The sequence below is a fragment of the Capricornis sumatraensis genome, chromosome 14 (genome assembly GCF_032405125.1).
Source record: "Capricornis sumatraensis isolate serow.1 chromosome 14, serow.2, whole genome shotgun sequence".
Taxonomy (NCBI): Eukaryota; Metazoa; Chordata; class Mammalia; order Artiodactyla; family Bovidae; genus Capricornis; species Capricornis sumatraensis.
The window spans coordinates 79,441,460-79,463,362 of record NC_091082.1 but is presented as its reverse complement, the minus strand read 5'-3'; the positions used below and the strand labels follow the sequence as shown (position 1 = coordinate 79,463,362).

At 44.7% G+C, this 21,903-nt stretch overlaps 1 protein-coding gene across 2 annotated transcripts in view; it reads right to left on the bottom strand.

Moving 5' to 3' along the window:
• Positions 1-21,383, bottom strand: part of KCNH1 (potassium voltage-gated channel subfamily H member 1) — a 420,328-nt gene extending 398,945 nt beyond the window's left edge. For both annotated transcript variants that reach the window (XM_068986173.1, XM_068986174.1), the window contains exon 1: positions 21,305-21,383. In XM_068986173.1, coding sequence (XP_068842274.1) covers positions 21,305-21,383 — 79 coding nt within the window. The remainder of the gene's footprint in view (positions 1-21,304) is intronic.
• Positions 21,384-21,903: the final 520 nt, after the last annotated feature.

Below are 21,903 nucleotides of genomic sequence, written 5' to 3'. Positions count from 1 at the left end.
ACAGGTCTCCTGCATTGCAGGCAGACTCTTTACCATCTGAGCCACCATGGAAGCTCAAGTTACCCCCAAAAGACCACCTAAACTGGAAGAGTTTGAGATGCTATCTGGAAACTTCAGAGTCCTCCCGGAACGGATTTCCCCTTGCCAGTCAGTGTGGTGGGAGCCTGTGAGGGAACTAGAATCTGTTAAAATACAGAAGTGAACCTAGGTATGTCTGAGTTAATTTGCCATTGTGCCTCTAAAAGTATATCTGTCATAAGAATAGACAGGCTCAGAAACTTAGACTCTCCTGACAAAACAAAGGTGCATAAATTCTGGTGCAAGGACTCCATGATAACAACTTTGCTAAGCCAAGGTTCCTTAATTCCTCTAGGTGGCTGGCTGTATTCCCACTGGTTAAGAATGCCAAATAAGTGGGCTCTAGTGAAGTGACACAGGTCTTCTAGCCCAATGCAGAGATGTGCATTCCACGTCCAACCATAAACAACTCTGGGATTACTTATCATTTTCCAAACTCAATAAATGAACATTTATTTTGAAGCCAAGCAAAACTTAATTGGGAAAGTAACCCACTGCATGGAGAAAATATTAAAAATATATAATCTCCTGAGACTGCATCAGAATTGACCAGATCTGAGAAATTCCCTTGGCAGTCCACCTGTTCGGATGCTAGGCTCTCACTGTCGAGGGTCTAGGTTCAGTCCCTGGTGGGGGAACTAAGATCCCACAAGCCACATGACATGGACAAACACTCTCTCTCTCTCTCTCTCTCTCTCTCACACACACACACACACACACATACAGAACACACACACACAGAACTGACCAGATCTGGATCTAAGAGATTTGGAGATTTTAAACCGAGAAATGTTAGGCTATCTGACATTCTTTATCTATGAAGACAGCATCATCACCATCAAGACCACATGTGTTAATACTCACCCATGAGGTGGGCAGGGCATGAGTATTATCCCATTTTTACAGATCTTGTGAAAGAGCTTAGGGGCTTCCCTGGGGGCTCAGCAGAAAAAAATTTGCCTGCCAATGCAGGATATGCAGGTTTGACCCCTGGGTCAGGAAGATCCCCAGGAGAAGGAAATGGCAACCCACTCCAGTATTTGTGCCTGGGAAATCCCATGGACAGAGAAGCCTGGCAGGCTACAGCCCTTGGGGTTGCAGAAGAATCAGACACAACTTAGAGACTAAACAATAACAACAACAAAGAGAACTTAGCAAATCAAAGGAACTCTTTCTGCGTCCTACATCTGTTGGAGTAGCTACTGTCTCATATCTAATACTCTATTAGTCAAGGCTACCCAGAGAAACGGGAGCGATAGGAGATAGCAACAGGAGAGAGAGAGAGACAGAAAGTCAGATTTATTGTAAGGAACTGGCCCATGTGATTATGGATGCTGACAAGTTCCAAGGTCCATAGTTGGCAAGCTAGAGATCCACAAGAGCCAATGGTATGGTTCCATTTCGAGTCTAAAGGCCTGAGAAACAAGAGAATTGATGGTGTAAGTTCCAGTCTGAAGGCTGCCAGGTGCAAGACCACAGAAGAGCAGTGTTTCCATTCAAACCCAAAGGCAAGGGGTAAAAAAAACAATCTCCCAGCTCAAAATCGGTAAGGCATGCCCTCTTACTCAGGGGTGGGTCAGTCGTTTGCTCTATCAAACCTTTAACTGATTGGATAAGGCCCACCCACATTAGGGAGAACAGTCTGCTTTACCTAGTCTATTGATTTAAATGCTAAACTCACCTGAAAACACCTTCAAAGAAACATCCACAGTAATGTTTAACCATATATCTGGGCATCCCATCACCCAGTTGACACATAAAATTAACAATCACAAGCACCAAAGCCAGTGTTCTTCACTGTATACCATTCTGCAACAATCTTTAACAGAATCAGCAGAACCAGAGCTTACAAATTCTTAGACTCCCTCAGAGTCCTTGGAGGTACTCTGGGACTCTAGGTTTGGCAGAATACAGTAACTCTATAAAGCTCTATTTTAATAAAAGGCTTTTATAAAGGCAACACTTCTCCTTTTACACCTAGGCTTTCATTGAGGTGTCCACTCACCCCCAGAAAGAAATGTTGTAATGAATACTTTTGCCTCCTTTCTCCACCTCCCTCAATTATGTCTCCCTGAGTAGATTCATCAAGCTATCAGTAGGCATCTCAAGAGCAAGAGGCATCCACTATGTGTCTTGGCCCCTCAAGCTAGCCTGAGCCCAGTATGTTGGGAGAAGACAGAGCTTGCGTCAGAGCTACTTGTCTCCTCATAAGACACACATCCCACCTGTGATGGGCCCTGCCAGCCCCCTGCTCTATCAGCTCCAGATTCGTGACCTAGGAGAAGGTCAGCAACTCACAGCCTAGAAACCAAAGCCTAGGCTTGAGGAGGGAGACAGATGGCACGGCCATGTTCTCCAATCTAGTTTAACAATAAAAAAGCTGATATTGTATTTTGACCTTCATCTGGCTCCTTCAGCCAGTCTCCAATGAGGATAAAATGGTCTCTGGTGGCTCAGACAGTAAAGAATCTGCCTGCAATGCGGGAGACCTGGGTTCGATCCCTGGGTCAGGAAGATCCCCTGGAGGAGGACATGGTAACCCACTCCAGTATTCTTGCCTGGAGAATTCCCGTGGGCAGAGGAGCTGATGGGCTACAGTCCACGGGGTCGCAAGGAGTCAGACACAACTGAGCGACACACACAACATATGAATGGGATCAAACTTCTAGTATCCCAAAGGGCACTGAGAGGTTATTTGCTTTCCTGCCTTCTGGCGCTACTGAATCACACCGGTAAGAGTCTTTACAAACTCCCTACAAAACAAGAGACAACACAATCCCTTCCTGAACACCAACAGTGCCTTGCCAGACCTTTTCACTTTCTCTCTTCTTAAAAAAAAAAAAAAAAAGATTTTTAGAAAGACCAGCCCTTTACCTGCGTCAGACTCTCAACTCTGTGGTAGCTGGTACAGTCAAAGCATCACTGTAAACAGTTGAAATTCTACTGGTAGCCCCTGATAAACCATGACTCCTTGCACTCATGCTTTTCATGTGTGTAGGGGTGTGTCGGGGGGGGGGGAGGGTATGTGTGTGTGTGTGTATTCTGTCATTGAATGCAACAACATGAACAAATCTCAAAAGCATGCTAAGAGAAAGAATCCAGCCTTTAAGCGTACATTCTGTATGATTCATTTATGTGAGGGGTGAGGGCAAGGGAGAGTTGCAAGAGTATAGGAACCAAGATCAGATTCAGAGTTATCAGGGCCCTTGAGCTCATGCTTTTGTTTTGTCCCCTTGAATCTAGGTGAGTCTGTGACATGCTCTAACCAACACATTGCAATAGGATGGATGTTGCTCCACTTCCATAAGCATTACGGTCCAGCAGTTTCTGCTTCCATGCTCTTGGGAGCCCTGAGCTGCTATGGGAGAAGTCCAGCTACACTAGTGGAGAGGTCATATGGAGACCCTACAAGCAGAGGTCCCATAGTGAGAAAGAAGTCCTGAGATGACATGTAGAAGCACCAAGGAACGCAATCAACAAAGGAACCCAATCAACAAAGGACCAAAGAACCCAATCAACCAACCCAACCAACAAAGAAACCCAGCGGGAAAATGAGGGGTAAGCACCACCTTATTAATTCACCCTTCCCCAGTAATCCCTAGGAGCCCAGAGCACCATTTGAAAGACTAACACTGGAAACAACAACAAGTTGGGCTCAAATGGAAGTGTTGTCCCTGAGGAGCTGTGTGGTCAGTCACTTCAGCTCTGTGAGTCTCTATGCAGGCAAGCTACAAGGTCTCCATGCTTCTGGCAGCAATCAAATCTGATGCTCTAAGTCAGGGGTCCCCAACCTCTGGGATCTAATAGCTGATGATCTGCGGTGGAGCTGAGATAATAATAGAAATAAAGTGCACAATAAATGTAATGTGCTTGAATCATTCGGAAACCATCTCCCCCTCCCTAGTCCATGAAAAACTGTCTTCTATGAAACCAGCCCCTGGTGCCTAAAAGGTTGGGGACCGCTGCTCTACATAACTGGATTCATAACAAAGAATGAGTCAGGTGACACCTTGGCCACCTGCAGGCCTCACACCCACGTGGAGTAATCAGCCAGCCATCACCTTGAAATATCACTTCTTCAAATGATGGACTCTGTAGAGCCTGGGTCATTTATAAAATAGTAGCAACCCCTTCTAAACTTGACTCAGTGGAAAGTGACACTCACATTTTAGGTGAACTGTGTTGTACCGGCTTTTGTCAGTGGAATTGTTTGGATGTGAAGATAGGATATGATGTGCAGTGGGCTTCCCAGGTGACACTAGTGGTAAAGAACCTGTGTGTCAGTGCAGGAGATGTAAGAGACACGGGTTTGATGTCTAGGTCAGGAAGATCCCCTGGAGGAGGGCATGGCAACCCACTCCAGTATTCTTGCCTGAGGAATCCCATGGACAGAGGAACCTAGTGGACTATCGTCCACGGAGTCACAAAGAGTCGGACATGAATGAGTGATTTAGCACGCAAGCATGATGCGCAGTATTAATGTAAAAACATCCTGTCAGGGGATTTTACAGCAGCAATAAATCACATATCGGTGTTTCCATTTCTATATACAGAAAATGCCTAAATGTGCCTTTGGAATCAATAATATCCAGATAAGACAAATGCCTTTGACATATACATATATATCTTGTGTGTGTCTGTGTGTGTACACACACACACATATAGGTTTTTCAGGAAGAATGTGTAACTCCCCGTTAGCCAGCGGCCCAGCTGAACCCCTAAGCCTACCTCCAAATTCCTATTTTCTGAACTGAGTCCCTCCCACATTGTTCAGTAAAACGTGGAGGTTCAGCCTGGCTGCCCTTGCCATGATTTATTCATTGGCTCTCATCTGAAATTTCCCAGTGTCTCCAGGTCTTTGATGCAAATCAACCCGGTTCTCCAGCCTCCCTCAGATGCCTCTTTACTTCCTGAGGGTCTTTAGCTGGAAGACTGAACGCAATTAAACGTAAGGCTTCCTGAATTCAACCTTTCTCAGCCCACACGCAGTCTTCCTCCCGTTGGTGGAATGAAACGTCCTCTCAACATTGGAGAGCTCTCCTCCCGCAAGCATGTAAGGGTTCTTCAGGGGATGGGTGATGAGCCAAGCCACACTGCAGTCGTCAGGTGTGTCAAAATCATCCCAAACCTACCATTTGCCCATAAAGCATAACACAGAGACACTCGAAAAGAAAATTATTGGAAAATTGCTTTTCATCATAATTACCACAAATAACAAAGGAGAAACCAACTAAAGCAATGACTTAGAAAAGTGACTCAGTTTGGGCAATTACACAGATAAAAGCTGCATTCAGCGAGCCGCTCACACAAATTTATTGTTCCCTGCCAACACTGATTATTTAGAGAGCTACAGTAAATATTTCACCATATGCTTCTAATAACAGAATATTTTTCTTAGAAGAGAACACACCTTCAGGACACTCTCAACATTGTAGATTACTAAGGGTATCAGCACTCTTAGAGAAAGCAGGTTTGAGTAAAAATATTAATACATTTTTCTTCCTTTTAGAGCAATAGAAGACTGATTGAGATACATGGTGAGGACAAGAGGCATGAAGCACTAGACAAAGACTGGGAAACAACGATTTTATTTGCCTGAACCTAAATAAAATCTATACCAGAAATTAATTTTTATAAAAACAAAAAACACCTAATCAAATGTAGGACTCACGCTATCTGGAAGCTTCCCAAGTGGCTCAGTAACAAAGAATGTGCTTGCCAATGCACAGGACATGTGGGTTGGATCCCTGGGTCGGGAAGATCTCCTGGAGTAGGAAATGGCAACCCACTTATAGTATTCTTGCCTGGAGAATTCCATGGACAGTGGAGCCTGGAGGGCTACAGTCCATGGGGGTGCAAATAGCTGGACACAACTGAGCATGCATGCAGGATATTTGCCGACTGTAGTTCCTTTCCTACAGATATCCAATCAATCAATTAATTAAAAAAAAAAAAAACAACTTCACCTGACAATACCTGTTTCCTTTTCTCTTACTTTCTCCAAGCACTTGACACCATCGATATGTTGGACACCTAGATGTTTGCTCATTATCTGCCTCCCCCGTAGAATGCAAGCTTCATGAGAGCAAGAGCCTGTTTTCCCTCTCCCACTGAAACTCCAACATCTAGAACAGTACCTTAACACCCAGAAGGTAGTACAGAATGTTTGATGAATGAATGCACTTAGAACAGTACCAGACATAACCTGATGTTACCCATTTCATTGTTTTCACCACCTTTATTATTAACTCACATGAACTGCAATTTCCCTAGATTGTCTCTGAAATATCAGTAGCCCAAAAAAGTTCTCAACTCAATTAGAAATGACAACTGATCTTTATACTCTCTTTGGGCACTAGTCATCTTTTACCTACAGCTAGTAGGTGATTTTGCTACTTGTATATTATGATATGTCAACAACAATCTTTATAATATAGTTAAGGCCTGGCTTAAGCAATATTGTGAAGCAGATTAAGTTTGGGATACTTCATCCCCTCTTTCTGTATTTTTCTCTCTTTTCTGAGCTTTCTGTTACTTAAATCAATTTATTTCTCCTATTGTGGAAAAGAGTTGTCTTATAAACAAATTCAGAGTTCCCTGTTGGTTATTTAAAGTACTGTCTCTCTCAGTGTGTTTGAATTTAAGACAGGACAATAGAGATACAGTAATTCTTAACCTGATGTTCAGAACCCCTAACTTTTGGAAACTGTTACCCTGTGGTGGGTAGAGGAGGCAGATAGGGTTGGGTCTTTCCATCACATCTGAAGTGACATTACTAGGGGGACTTTGGCCCATGATAGTTACAAAGAGCTGGACACGATTTAGCAGCTGAACAACAACAAGAAGTTAGTGGCTTAGATCACCTCATCTTTCACTTACAGGCTCACTCCTTCTAACAAAGTATGAGAGGGCAGAGGATGATGATGGACCCCAATAACACCAAAGTGTTTTCCAATGAATGCTTTCATTCTTTCAGACAAAACTCATGCAGTGAAAACAGCATGGGATTGTGAGTTAGATAGGCCCTGCCTCCCATTAAGAAACACTAATATTTCAGTGCAAAGGGCCTCAGTCACCCATGGATGGGATATGATTCCTAAATAAATAAATTGATAAAATTTTAAAACAAAACAGACAGATCAAAAGATTTGGTAATATTTAGGAGAAAGGAGAGGAAGGGATGCGAAGAAGCAAAGTCAGTATGGTACAGCTAAAGCCTTAATATCAGCAAAAGTCATTTTGTGGCTGTATTGCAGTTTCTCAGCAATAAAATTCCATGAAAATGACTCTTCTAAATTGTCAAGGGTGCAATCTTTGCACTATACAAACCAAACTCCTAAGAGATTCAATAGTTGTTTGTTTTGTCTCTGGTTTTAATATCCTACAGTAATACATTTTGATTAAGTCAGTAAATTACAATGGGGAAAGAGATATCAATTTCAAAAGCAAACTCAGACACTTCATTGACTGGATGGTTACGCCTAAGCACATGGCTTCCAAAGCCTGACTTCCATCTTCACTCAGCATCAAATTAAAGGGTTTTAAAACAATAAAAATACATGAATCCCTTTCAGAAGCAGGATGGAAGTGAATGAGGATATACCTGAAATAGTTTCAGAAACACAGACTCTTTCATTACTCAATGATATTTTTTACTTAATAAAGAAGAGGTCAATGATATGTTGAATTACTGCTAAGAAATATTTATCTGTGTGATCAATTGCTTAAAAAGTGGTGCAATAAATTAATCAGTCAGGTGCTTTATTCTCATTTTTACAGCCATAATAATTTCTTAATGCACATCTGAACGTAATATATGCACTTTAAACAAAACAACTAGACCATCACTGAGTAACATAAAAATTTGATTTCCAGAACTAAAAAAAAAAAAAAACTGGCTCAAAGTAAGCAATATAAAAATATTGAATGGCATAGAAAAAGATTTTTTTTTAATTTTAGAAAAAGATCTTTTGAGTTAGCTTTACAATTACCTCCCGTGTTGTTTCACTACTTTCATGGCAAATGGCTCAGTGTAGACAGAGTATAGCATTGGGGTGAATGGGAGAAATCTCAGAGCAGCTAGCTTTCATACAACAAATATCTGAGTATCCACTCTGTCCTAGGCATGATGGGAGTACAGGGGACGCTTCTGTTCACTGGAAAGCTCTGCTCCACTTCCCTGCTTAGCTTTATCTGTATATCACATAACTCTACACCCTGCTCCCCCATCCAAGACCCAGACACAGCAGACTAGACTAGCAGAGAACAACCGGCCGAACAGCCCACAGGCAGGCTAGACCAACAGATTCTCCCTCCAGAACACAAACTAAGACACTGAAGCTGAGAGGCCGGCAGAGCTGACCACATGTATGCTGGTGAGTAGGTGGAGAAAGGCCGTCCTGCAAGAGAAATGGGAACCTCAGACAGGTACATAGAAGGCAGTGACTGAGGCAACACGAGGGGAGAAATGCACACACAGACAGACCGGGTAGAGATGGATAAATAGAGACAGAGGCTACAGACAAAGACGGACAGCAACAGGGAGAGACGGAGAGAGATGACAGAGACTGACCAAGACAGGCGGCAGCAACAGTCAGACAACAGAGACGATTGGTGGCAGGCAGCAACTCACAGCGACGAGCAGGGAGAGAGATGCGGAAAGAAGAGGAGAGAGGGTGGGGACGGAGGGGCATGGGGCAGGGGTGAGGGGCAAGGGGAGCCAACACAGAATGAGCCGGAACTGAAGAGCTGGCGGCCCCGAGCTGGCTGACCCACAGCCACATCTAGAGAGAGAGTGAGGAGAGAGCTCGAGGCCCTCAGACTTGGTACAGGAGAGACAGACCAAGGGCCAGAGGGAGATACAGAGAAGAAAACCAGAACATTCCAAGAAAAGGCACTGCTGGAGACAAGTGAGAGGCAGGCGCTGAGAAGCTGGGAGAGAGAATGGCATAGTTAATTCCTGTATCAGGACCCAGGGAACAGGGTCAACAGATCTCAACCTAAGTCAGCCTGCAGTGATGGAGACAGCTCACTGGGGCCCTGGTCACAGTTCTGCAACTCGGCTACAGCTGGCTCACCTGACCCGAGAAAATAGGACCAGCCAGCCTTAAAAGGAAATCTCCAACCTGCCAGCCAAACATGCTCTGGGTCTGAGATGCCTCTCCTAATGCTCCATAAAATTCTCTCCTGGGCTTCCCTGGTGGCTCAGTGGTAAAGAATCCACCTGCCAGTGCAGGAGACCTGGGTTCCATCCCTGGTCTGGGAAGATCCCACATGCAAAGCAGCTAAACCCGTTCGCCACAACTATTGAGCCTGTGCTCGGGAGCATGAGAACTGCAACTGCTGAAGCCCACGTCTGCCCTGGAGGGCTCAGCAACTAGAGAAGCCACCACAATGAGAAGCCTGCACACCACAAGTAGAGAGTAGCCCCCACTCACCACAACTAGAGACAAGCCTGCACAGCAACGAAGACCCAGTGTGTTAGTCGCTCAGTCACATCCGACTCTCTGCGAATCCATGGACTGTAGCCCACCAGGCTCCCCTATCCAGGGGATTTTTCAGGCAAGAAGACCAGAGTGGGTTGCCATTCCCTTCTCCAGGTGAAGCCCCAGTATGGCCAATAAATAAAATTATTTAAAAAAAAAGAAAAGCCTCGCTCCTAACCCCAAATCCCTTGGAAAGCATATTCTTCCACCATAGGTGAGCCCTGCACTCCCACAGTCCATGGGTTGTTTTCCCTTAGATAAAGGACATCAGAGTCGTTACTAACTTGCTTTAGCTTCATCATTTGACAAGCGTAACAGAGAAAAGCGGCCCAGTGAATGAAGTCAGGCAGGAGCACAGCCCCCGAATGGCCCAGCCAGGTCGGAAAAGTATCAAGGGGAATTTCGCTGACAGAAGAATGACTCGAATTTAGAACCTCCTCCATCTTTAAAAACTATCAGCTATCACTTCAAAGTGGCAGGTCAAGAACATGTATTTACTTCCTCATCCTTGAATGATGGCTGGAAAATTCAAAGGGATATTCCCACAGCATCAAAGGGAAGGGTCACCAGTAGGCAAGAGCTAAGTTTCTGGAAGATGAAGGATAAGTGGAGGATGAGATGCAGCAGAGGAAGCCATGATTTTAAAATTCCAAAGCGATGTGGACAAGGAAGGGGCTAATGAGACGCAGGACACTGAACTGTTAGCTACTATCTAAGGCAGGAATGGGATTTGAGCAAAAACTGGGAAATCAATAGAAAGCCAATAGAGAAAAGTCCACTCAGCCTCCGACACATACCCTCCATCCATACTCCCTGGAAGCCATGCCTCTACCTCTCAAGTAAAGAAACACACGGGGCTGGCTCAGAAGCAGTCGTCTGCCAACTGCAACATCCATCAGAAGTGCCTGGAGAACTCAGTGAAACACAGATAACGAGGCCCCATCCCCTGAGTTTTTGATTCACTACCTATAAGGCTGTTGTTATAATTGCTAAGTCGTGTCCAACTCCTTTGTGACTGAATGGACTGAGCCCACTAGGCTCCAACGTCCATGGGATTCTCCCGACAAGAACACTGGAGTGGGTTGCCATTTCCTTCTCCAGCGGATCTTCCCAACCCAGGAATCAAACCCACGTGTCTTGCATTGGCAGGCAGATTCTTCACCACTGAGCCATCAGAAATAAGATTTGCCCCAAGAATTTGCATTCCTATCAAGTTCCTAGAGGTTCTACCACTAGAAATTAATGAAGGCAATTTTACTTAATCTTTTTTAAACCTCAGTTTCTGCAGTAGTAAAACAGAATAGTGAGAGTGCTCACAGAATAGTCTTAGTGAGATCAGAGGAGATGATACATGTGAAATCTTTGGCACAGTGCCAGACACACATATGAGAAAGGTTTTTTAATTTGCCCAAGTCATGATTATAACCAGTGATTATAATGAATGCTTTTAACAAGTATTTGCTTGCTTCTAATGTTTTTTGAATTCTGAGAATTTGAAAAGTGAAAAAAGATGGAAAAAGAACATGGAAATATCTCATCAAGCCTATAGGTGACCAAGTTGTTGAGCTGAAAAGCAAGGACAGGTGCGTGCTACCTTCACCAGGGAGAACACAGATATTTTTCGTTCTGTTGAAGAGAAGAACCTGAATTCATATCTTCTCATCAAGTTCATGCCCATGACTGATACTGGTCTGGACAACAGGCTACTGAGAAGGTACTTGTCCAGGGAATGAGTAACAGGTTCTATGGTCAGAGTCCCAGCAGGTAAATAATGACACATTTAAGCGTGTAATTAGAAGAGGGTTTAATCAAGGAACTATTAAGAAAAGCATGGGTCAGGTGGTAAACCAGCTCTCTCGAGAAGAAAAAGCTCTGATTTATATCATTTGACAATTTCTGAGGGGTAAATATTCCCACATGGCAGAGTTCAAGCTACCAAGTTCCCTGAACTAGGAATACGGAAAAGATGAGCATAGCCACATTTTGAGAGATAGTATTGAAACCAGCCAGCTGCACCTGCCCCAGCACACCATGGGGGAAGACTTCAGGGACAGTGCAGGACCCCCAGTATTAGTAACCTTTGCAAATTGCAAGGTTTACCCAAACCCAAAGAGAGTGAGCTGCAGATATAACCTTTACTCAAAGTAAAACAGATAGGCTACAATGATGACCTTGCAGGGAGGAAACTAGGAGAATAAATACTACAATCTCCCCCTGCTCCTTCCCCATCTCATGGTGGTATGAAGCCAGCCAGGAGTCAGGAAGCAAGGGAGCCTACAGACACAATCCACATAGGTCACCCTCCCAGGATGCAGAGCAGGTCACAGAAGAAAAAAGCCTGGCCCAGCAATAAAGAATCTGCCTGCCAGTGCAGGAGATGCCACAGACGCAGGTGTGATCCCTGGGTTGGGAAGATCCCCTGGAGTAGGAAATGGCACCCCACTCCAGCATTCTTGCCTGGAAAATCCCATGGACAGAGGAGCCTGGTGGCTACAGTCCTTGGTGTCGCAACGAGTCAGACCCGACTGAGCACAGCAGAAGATAAAGCAGTATGCTGGCCCTTGTAGGAGCTCAAAGCACAACCTTCAAGATTGCAGCATAGGATGCTAATCAATTCGGTCCCAGCAATGCTGAGAGGAAACTCAAGAAAATCAAAACATAAAAATCCATGTAGATGAAGTAAATATATTTTCTTCGCCAGTTATAAAGCTCTAGTCTAAAATACACTTTCCAAATTCACTCTTAATAGAAACTGAAGTTAAGCAGTAGATAAATATTGGTAAAATTTGCCCAAATAGTATCATCTTTCAGATGCTGACTTCAGCACTCTGAGAACGCTGGTGGTGGGTGCCTACATCACTGCTGTAAGGAAAGAGGGAAGTAACTAGAGGCCAGCCTCTTCTTTATAAAAGTGCCTGAACTGCGGTGCTGGAGAAGACCCTTGAGAGTCCCTTGGACTGCAAGGAGATCCAGCCAGTCCCTCCTAAAGGAGATCAGTCCTGACTATTCATTGGAAGGACTGATGCTGAAGCTAAAGCTCCAGTACTTTGGCTACCTGATTCAAGGAACTGACTCATTGGAAAAGACCCTGATGCCATGAAAGACTGAAGGCAGGACGGGAAGGGGATGACAGAGGATGGGATGGTTTGATCATTGACTCAAATAGACATGAGTTTGAGCCAGCTCCAGGAGTTAGTGAAGAACAGGGAAGCCTGGTATGCTTGGGATCCATGGGGTAGGACACGACTGAGGAACTGAACTGAACTGATGTCACCAAAGACCCTTTAAAAAGCTATGAGGAATGGGAGCTTTGAGGCACTCTCATTTAATAATTAACATTAATAATTACAAGATTAACTCAATTTCAGAACATCAGTTTTACGCAACATAAGACTAATAGAAAGAGCTGTCATTTTAATTGATAGAATGAACAATCTTAGGATGAGTAAGCAAACAGATTCTGACTAGTAGCATAATTCTCTAATGCCTAATCAAAAGAGCTGTTTAAGTAGTTTTTTCCCTCAGCAGCCACACAGGACTGTTAGAATAGAGACCATGAGAACTGAGGGAGATGCCAAAGTTGGCCAGACTGCAATCTGTTCAGCAAGGCCGTACTTGCACAGAGAGCAGCCGGGGCATCAGACAAATCCCAGCATCTAAGATAGGCTGGAATCGCACAGCAGTGGATGAGCACTTCCACCACCTCAAAACAAAGCTTCATACATCCTGCAGTTGTCCCCTTTAAATTGACGTAAGGGACCTGGTCATCCCATATCCAATCTCACAAAAAAAAGAACGAGCTATAAAATCTAAGAATAAGTTTGGGTGAGATGTTCATAATGGAAAAAATGTGTGGTAAGTACTGAGTCGGCAGAGCATCTCTTAAATCTTTGCTGAGGTTTGCAATGCATGTTGGTCTTCATCCCTCTGCAATGAGCCCCAGAGTCACAAACATCACATTCATTTTGAGAGTCCCAGGCTCAAGCACAGCATCACGCACAAGGAGGTCCACCATGTCTATGAAACTGAGCTGGAGGCTAGCCTTAGCTTTTCAGTTTGTCTTTGATTTTTGATTCCTCCATGATATCACTGCCCCCACTTCAGTCACTTTATTTCTTTCACTAAAATAAACATGTCATTCACCTCCTAGTCCCTTCTCACTTCCAGCCTGAATTCTTACATATGTCCCCAGAGTTTTTCCATTGAAGAAAATGAGTCTCTCACACACACACTCGCATGTGTCCTTTGCACACAATTCTAACTGTGTGAGTCTTTCATATCATTTACCATCACGGTGCGGGAGTTCACACTATAGGAATATTTAAACACAGAGTAGATAGTGAGAGCTGGACAATAAAAAGAAGGCTGAGTGCTGAAGAATTGATGCTTTTGAACTGTGGTATTAGAGAAGACACTTGAGAGTCCCTTGGACAGCAAGGAGATCAAACCAGTCAATCCTAAAGGAAATCAAACCTGAATATTCATTGGAAGGACTGATGCTGAAGCTGAAACTCCAATACTTTGGCCACCTGATTCTTTTCATTGGAAAAGAATCTGATGCTAGGAAAGATTGAAGGCAGGAGGTGAAGGGGATGACAGAGGATGAGATGGTTGGATGGCATCACTGACTCAATGGACATGAGTTTATGCAAGCTTCAAGAGATGGTGAGGGACAGGGAGGCCTGGCGTGCAGCAGTCCATGGGGTCACAAAGAGTCAGACATGACTGAACAACCGAACAACAAGAAGATAGTGAAACCTCCCAAAGGACAAGGGTTTTGTTTTCATTTCATTTTGATCACGTGCTCACTATTAACGTGAGCTTTATTGGTTACTAGATTGTTTGGGTAGTGCCATTATTAAAGGAGAAAATAGCATGTGTCAACAAGGGTGTGCTGTGGAGTGCTGAAAAATTTCATACACTGCTGGAGGGAGTGAAAAATGATACAAGCCCTTTGGAAAACTGTTTGGCAGCCTCTGCCACAGTTAAAGACAGGCATCCTATGTACACACTCAATATATGCCCAAAAGACATGAAAAATATTTGTAGCAGCATTAACAGCAAAAATCTGCAAACAACTCACACGTGGCTGGACGAGGTCAGCGAGAGGACGTGACCGCTAGCTCACCATTGAGCTGGACCCAAACAATCAGAGGCTCCTCCCCTCTCCCTATCCTTGGGATGTACACTCCGCCTACTGCTCCCCCAGTAGGAGCCATCCCAAGGAGAGAGGAGGGTGTTGTTGAGACCATCTAGACAAGTGGTCCCCAACCTTTTCGGCACCAGGGACTGATTTCGTAGAAGAGAATTTTTCTACAGATGGAGGGGGGATAGTTTCAGGATGATTTAAGTGTATTACATTTATTGCGCACTTTATTTCAATTATTACTACCTCAGCTCCACCTCAGATCATCAGGCATCAGATCCCAGAGGTTCGGGATCCCTGATCTGAGTGAATATGTGACTGAATCCAATAAAGGCCTCTTTTTAACGTTTAAATTTTGGCAGGCAGTTGTGGAGATCTACTCACACTGCAATGCCCAAGACAAACCCAATGAGTTCCCTCACTTATTAAAGCTGCTGCCTACCAGTCAATAGTGGGCTGCCTCTTTCTTCCATCTCTCCTTGCCCTCCCTATAAGGGAGCCAGTTTGCAAAACAACACGTATCCATCAAAGTAGAATGGATAAATACAATGCATAGTGGGGTCATTCCATAAAGTACTACATATCAGTGAAAAACGAACGATGAAAGCGCATGCAACAACAGCACGGAGGATTCATCAGCTGATGGAGGATCCATGCTGTGCGTCCCATGCACACAGAGCTCAAAAACAGACCACGTGGACTACAGTGTTCAGGAATGCAAAACAAGTGAAATTATGGGGCAGAATATGAAGAAATCATGGTCACCATGGACTCAGGCGATAGCTCCCCTTGGGAAGTAATGAAGATGGGAACAGGAAGGTCCCAGGAGTCCTGGAGTGCTGGCAAGATCTCACTAAGGCGGTGACAGAACATTATACAAATGTATTAATCTACACAAAGTGATTTCATGTGCATTTTTATTATTTAAAACAAACAAACAAAATGTTTCTAAAAAAAAAAACAAGGAAGAGGGGAACTTCCCTGGTGGTACAGTGGATGAGAATTTGCCTGCCAATGCAGGGGACACAGGTTCAATCCCTTGTCCAGCAAGATTCCACATACCACAGAGCAACTAAATCCTGTGAGCCTCAACCACTGAGCCCGCATGCATAGAGCTCGTGCTCCACAACAAGAGAAGCCGCTGTAACGAGAAGCCATATGGCAGCTAGAGAGTAGCCCCCACTTGCTGCAACCAGAGAAGGCCCACGTGCAACAAAGACCTGGTATGACCAAAAACAAATAAATACATTTTTTAAAAAAAGAGACGGGGAGAGGAATTAAGTAAACTGTTAGTAAACTACTCCCCAAACAGTTTTCAGGTGGAAAAAGGAGTGGGCTAGGTCTGTTTAGTTCTACAGGGCAGACTTGGAATGAATGATATCTATAGGAGGGCAGATTTTGGTGAGACCGGACAATAACAAGAAAGGAGGAGAGGAAGGAGGGAAGGGAGGGGAAGAAACCAGGTCACAGTTACAGTTGCTTAAGACAACATTCTAGTAAGAAACTAAATGTCCCATCTTGAAGCTCTCCAAGCATAGGTTGCAGAACCACTGGAAGGAATGCTCTGGAGAAGATTCAAATACTGGAAAAGGAATAGCAACGTGTGCCCCTTCAGATTTCAGATTCTCGCTAGTTATAGGTGTGGCCACTTAGAGGAAAAACATCACCAACCATAGTCCAAAGATCCTGAGTGTATAACACAGACACGTTAGGAAAGGGCTTCTTTGAATAAATAAGTAAAGTATATTTTAAACGTTTCTTTACAAGTCATTAACTAACCAAAAATAAAGAGGCAGGGAAGAAACAGGGAGCTTCAAGGTAATGCTGAAGAAACCACTGCCAAATGGAGTCCAATCATCAGTGAAGAGTTAGTGTTGGAAAGAATGAAGCCAAAGAGTCCATTTATCACAATGTTCCTCAAAGGCATCTATTTTTTTATGATAGATTATTAAAATATGTGGATTTCATAAAAGTCAGGGAGTTTGGAAAACTTGTTGCCTTACATTAAATCAGAGGCTCTGTCCTCTCAATCTCCCAGCTACTGTCAGCCAATAGATTAAACCTGTGAGCCTTTCAGAGAAAGCGAACTGAGCCAAGGTTGAGGATTATCTTCGAACTTACTACAAGGGGAAAAAAAAACAACAATTCTGTTGAACTGGTAATAATTCAAATTACCACCTACTCCACATTCAGAGCAATAAGGGACTTTAACCAGTTTTCTGTTTCATAAATACTCCCATGGCTCAACACTTTCTGAGGAGACACAACATTACCCACGGCTCTCATTCTGTTTGCTAAGTACCTACATCAACAACCTGAACCAACTTAACGCCGTACAAAAACACAGCTGATTTAGCAATCTGTAAATTATACATGTACATAAATCTGTACCAAATGTGTCGCGTTTCACTCCTGCTAACATGCATGGGTTCTTAACTGGCACCTACAATTGTTTGATATAGGTTTACGAACACTAAAACATATGTTCTGCCTAGAATGGGACCATTTAGGGTAATATTTTTGTAGTTTCCTGGCACTGAGATCTGACAGCCTCCCTAAGACAGATCTATTTGCTTCAGCAAGCATTCTGACAGTAAGTGCTGCAGGTTTAAGGAACCATCAAAAAATATTCTGGAACAACACTTTTCAAGCATGAATATCAAGAGAAACAGGCTGGCTTTGCCTAAGTGGCCACGAAGTCAGTAGAAGGATCTGAAATGATGATAATCAAAATCAAATCCAATCCGGGGTGCTAATTATGCCCTCTGACTACTTACAGCTAAGCAAAAAAAAAAAAAAAAAAAACAGGTAATTTCTTTCAAATGGTTTCAGGCTATATAGAAGTAAATTAAACTAGGTTTAAGTCCCACTAAGACCAGGAATCTTTTAAACTTTTTTAGAAATAAAATGTCAGATCTAAATAAGAGTTGTAGCCAGGAAACACTGTGGATTTAGAGCGGGGTCCTTGGACCCAGACTCACTAGAATGTAACTTACTAAAAGTAAAGAGAATCTCCTGCTTTCTAGTATATCCCAAGCATTCAATAAATATGCTCAATAAATCTTTGTTGAATGAACAAACCAGTAACAACTGTTGACTAGTCCCTGAGCTGCCTCTTTCTAACTAAATGTAGGTAAATGACTTAACCTGAAGATTCTTAATCCCTGAATTTCTAAAATGGAGACACTGCACCTCCTTTGCCGGCTTATGAGAATCGAAGGTGATATTCCATGGAAAGTGACTTAACATTTTACAAAAGGCACACAGACAAGTGCTGTTACCCTGCCTGTGACTCCAACTAAACCACTGACAAAGGTGAAAATACTGCCCTTCCTTGAAACAGAATTACCTTGTCCTTTACCCTATAATTCTGCTTGGATGTGGCAGCATGGCTGTTAGCCAAAATAGATGCTGTTCTTGTTGTTGTAACATTTTATTTAATCTCCACTGGGAAATTGTGCTTCTCTAGAGAAAATAATGGTAATACAAGGAAGGTCATTTCAAGGTATAGTATAAGAAGCATGACACTGGGGTCAAAGGGCTTAGTGGTTCATTAGTTCTGCCCTTAAATCTTTGAGAAAATTCACTTGCTTTCATTTCTCCATTTATACCGTGTTAGGGAAGGAGAGGTAGACGACAAAGCATCTAAGGCCTGTCTCAGTTCTATGATTTTCCAGATACCAGATATTCAAATGCCCCAGAACAAAGCCAGTTCTATTATCCATTAGCACATAATGAGAGATTTTTTAAAGGATGATGAAAACAGTTCTACAAGCTAAGTCACAATGGCTGGAGAAACAATGATGCTATAAGAAAGAGGAATGATTCCTTCTAGAGCTGCCTCAGGCACTGTCTGCCTGCCACTTCCAATAAGTCACTTAACATTCCTGGGACTCAGTGTTTTGATCTGCAAAAGAGGAACAATAATACTGCTTAGGACCACTGGGAGAAAATACCTGAGAAATGGTCAAAAAGTACCGCTATTTTAAGGTAAATGCTATTTAAACACTTTCATGCCCCCACCCCCAAAACGGCTGGTGGATTCTAGAAAGAGACAATCAATATTTTTAAATAGATTTTTTCCATCACAGTAAAATAACATGATGCTGGTAGATATTGTGATACTTCCAAGAGTCCAGATTGTTTTTCCTGTTTGGGCTCAGGATATATGAAGACAGGGGTCACTAAAAACTGAAATCTCACAACCTTGAAACAGTAGATCATTTTAAATGTTCATCCGTCTCTCCCCCCAAGATATTTTGGTTTTGTTGTTGATGTTGCTTTGGTTGGTTGGTTAATTGAAGTCAAGCTGTTGGAATTGGAGCTGAAATTAAAGCACCAGTGCTAATAATGTTGCCTGCTACTTATTCTATTAACCTTCCATGTCTGCCTACAGAGGGGAGGAAGCTCCAAGATCAACTAAATCAGAAAGTATCCCGCCTTCTCAGTTCCAGGAGTTTTTGTAATTGTGTCAGCTCCAGAATTCGTATCTTTTTTTTTGGTCATTTTACTGTGGTTATTAGTTCCATGATTCTTCATTTCCTCCTATAAGCCTTAGGAATCTTGTGACTGTCACTTTTAAGATTCTCTTACCACTCTCTTCACTCAAAAACATGATAAGGTATACATTAGATATAGTTTTCCCTCATATTTAAAGGGCACTACCTCTTCATCAAAACAATACAGTTGTCATTGATTCTTTTTTTTTTCTTTTTTTTTTTTATTAAATTTTAAAATCTTTAATTCTTACATGTGTTCCCAAACATGAAACCCCCTCCCACCTCCCTGAGAAAGTTGATGTCACTGTCAACTGGATCCTCAAATAGCACAACTCCCTTGATAACCCACAACAGGCCAATAACAACAGCAATCACAGCAAATTAACTCTTAAACAGCGATTTTACTTAAATAGCCATGATCACCTGCAGCTTTTTCACTGCAGAAGAGTTCACTGTGGCTGTTCACATAGTGATTAGCATTCCCTTCTCTCCTCAGGTAATGGCCGGGACTCTGTTCGAAAGCTACCTTAGTTTGAGGAAGCCCTTGAAAGGAAAAGCGCTTCCCTTGTCGCTCAACTGGTAAAGAATCCGCCTGCAATGCGGGAGACCTGGGTTCAATCCCTGGGTTGGGAAGATCCCCTGGAGAAGGGAAAGGCTACCCACTCCAGCATTCTGGCCTGGAGAACTCCATAGACTATATAGACCACGGGGTAGCAAAGAGTCAGAGGGGACAGAGCAACTTTCACTTTCACTTTGAAAGGAAAAGTGATTGACCAGAAATTCTTCAAGAGGCACATTTCTAAAAAGTGCCTGAATAATACATGATGATTTGCTGTCCCAGTTGCTAAGTTATTTATTAGAAGATAAATTTAAATCTGTTTTTAATTATAGAGAGTATTTTCTAGTAGCATAAGTCACTTTCATGCCCTTCCCCTGAATCCCAAACTAAATTCTAATAGAAGTGCAGAATTTTAACACAATTTCCTGCAGGCTCGGGAACAGTGATATTTACACATTTTAAAAACCCATTTCCTGAGCTGGCTCTTCACCTCCTCCCAACAGAATGTCATTTGTCTCTGGAAGAAGAGGGGACCAGGAGCCCGTATAGAAGGTCTCTAGGCGTGTCCTCTGTCATTTTAGCCTGTTTGATGAACGGCTGTGCACTGCATTTTCCAACTGCTGAGCTCTCCCAACTGCCCTGTAAACACTTTACCCTGGAAGCTCTGCTGTGAGTACTAAGGGCGTTTGAAATGATTGCATTCTATCCCTGCTCCTAGGACTTCCCACCACCTCATGCCATCTTAACGCCACTGGGAAAGAGAGGGGCTGGAGCTCTGGTTTATCGAGCAGTGGATACACTGACAGTTTGCGTGAGTTTGAGAATCTACAGGGGAGCAAGAGTTATAAAACGCTGCTGTGGTTTGGAAGAGAGAAATGATGACAGGTTTGTACCTGCGCCCCTCCACTTTGCACTCGAGTTCAGGAAACTCTGCCCTTCATGAGCCTTAACTTCGAAGGGTGTGGGTGCGTGAGGAGGTGGAATCCGGCAGCCTGCAGCACGTCCCTAGGTTCCCACATCCCTACCCCTCCGACTTTTCAGCTGCCTGGGTGGGAGGTGGAAGCAGCCGCATCCTCCCATCCCTGGGGACCGGGACTCGGAGGTGCCGGTCTCTCAAGGGGCGCTCTCTCCGGGGGGAGGCGGCGCTGTGGGCAGTGGCCAGAGAACCCGGAGAGCCTTAACGGAGGGGAGAGCAGTACCGATGGGGAAGGCGCTGCCGTTCCGGCCGCGACCAGCTTCCCATCACTTTTCCCGGGACTTTGCTCATCAGCGGTCACACTCCCTGGAGAGGAGACTGAGAAGGCGCGCGAAAGGGGCCCAAAAGCGACCCCAGGAGAGCTCTCCTCTTGGGATGGGGACCCATTAGACCCCACCCCACTCTACCCACCCTTCCCAGCCCCCGGGAGTCAGCCCCGCGCCGCGGTTCCCAGCAGAGCCCCGGGGTTCTGCTGCATCTGCTGGTGCCGAGCGGCGGGAGGCGTCTGCAATAAAAGCACGGATAAAAATCCGGGGTGTCAAATCCGAATGCACCTCTTACCATTGGACCGCCGGACAATATTCTCCAGAAACGTGTTTTGCGGGGCCACCAGTCCCTTCCTGCCCCCAGCCATGGTCATCCTCCCGACAGCTCGCGGTCTTGGGGGGCGTCCCGGCACGGCGACTCACGGCAGCAGCAAGCCGGGCGCGGGGCCCGCGAGCGATCCCGGCTGGAAGCGCCCCATGCGCTCCACGGGGACCCGGGCGGGCAGGGGCGGCGGCGGCTCCCTCCGGCTGCCACCCTCGCGCCCTCTTCGCGCCTCCCTCCCCGCGGCCCGCCTCGCTGTGTACTCGCGCGGGGCTCGCCGCGCCGCAGCCGCCTCCGGGTGGGCGGGGGGGAGCCGCAGCAACCCGGCCCGCGGCGCCCCCTACCGGGCGCGTGTACCCCGCCGGCCTGCGGGAGACCGAGCGGGGCGCTCCCGCAGCGGCTGGGAAGCCGAGCTCCGCGGCGGGCCAAGGCTGGACCAGCAGCGCCGCGCTCTGGCCGCAGCCGGGAAGCGTGCTCAGGGCGCGCCTTGGGTTGGGCGGCGAGGGGCGTTGGAGCTGCTGTCTCTCGGCGGGTTCACTCCCAGCGAGGTCGCAGGGAGTTTTGGAGGACCG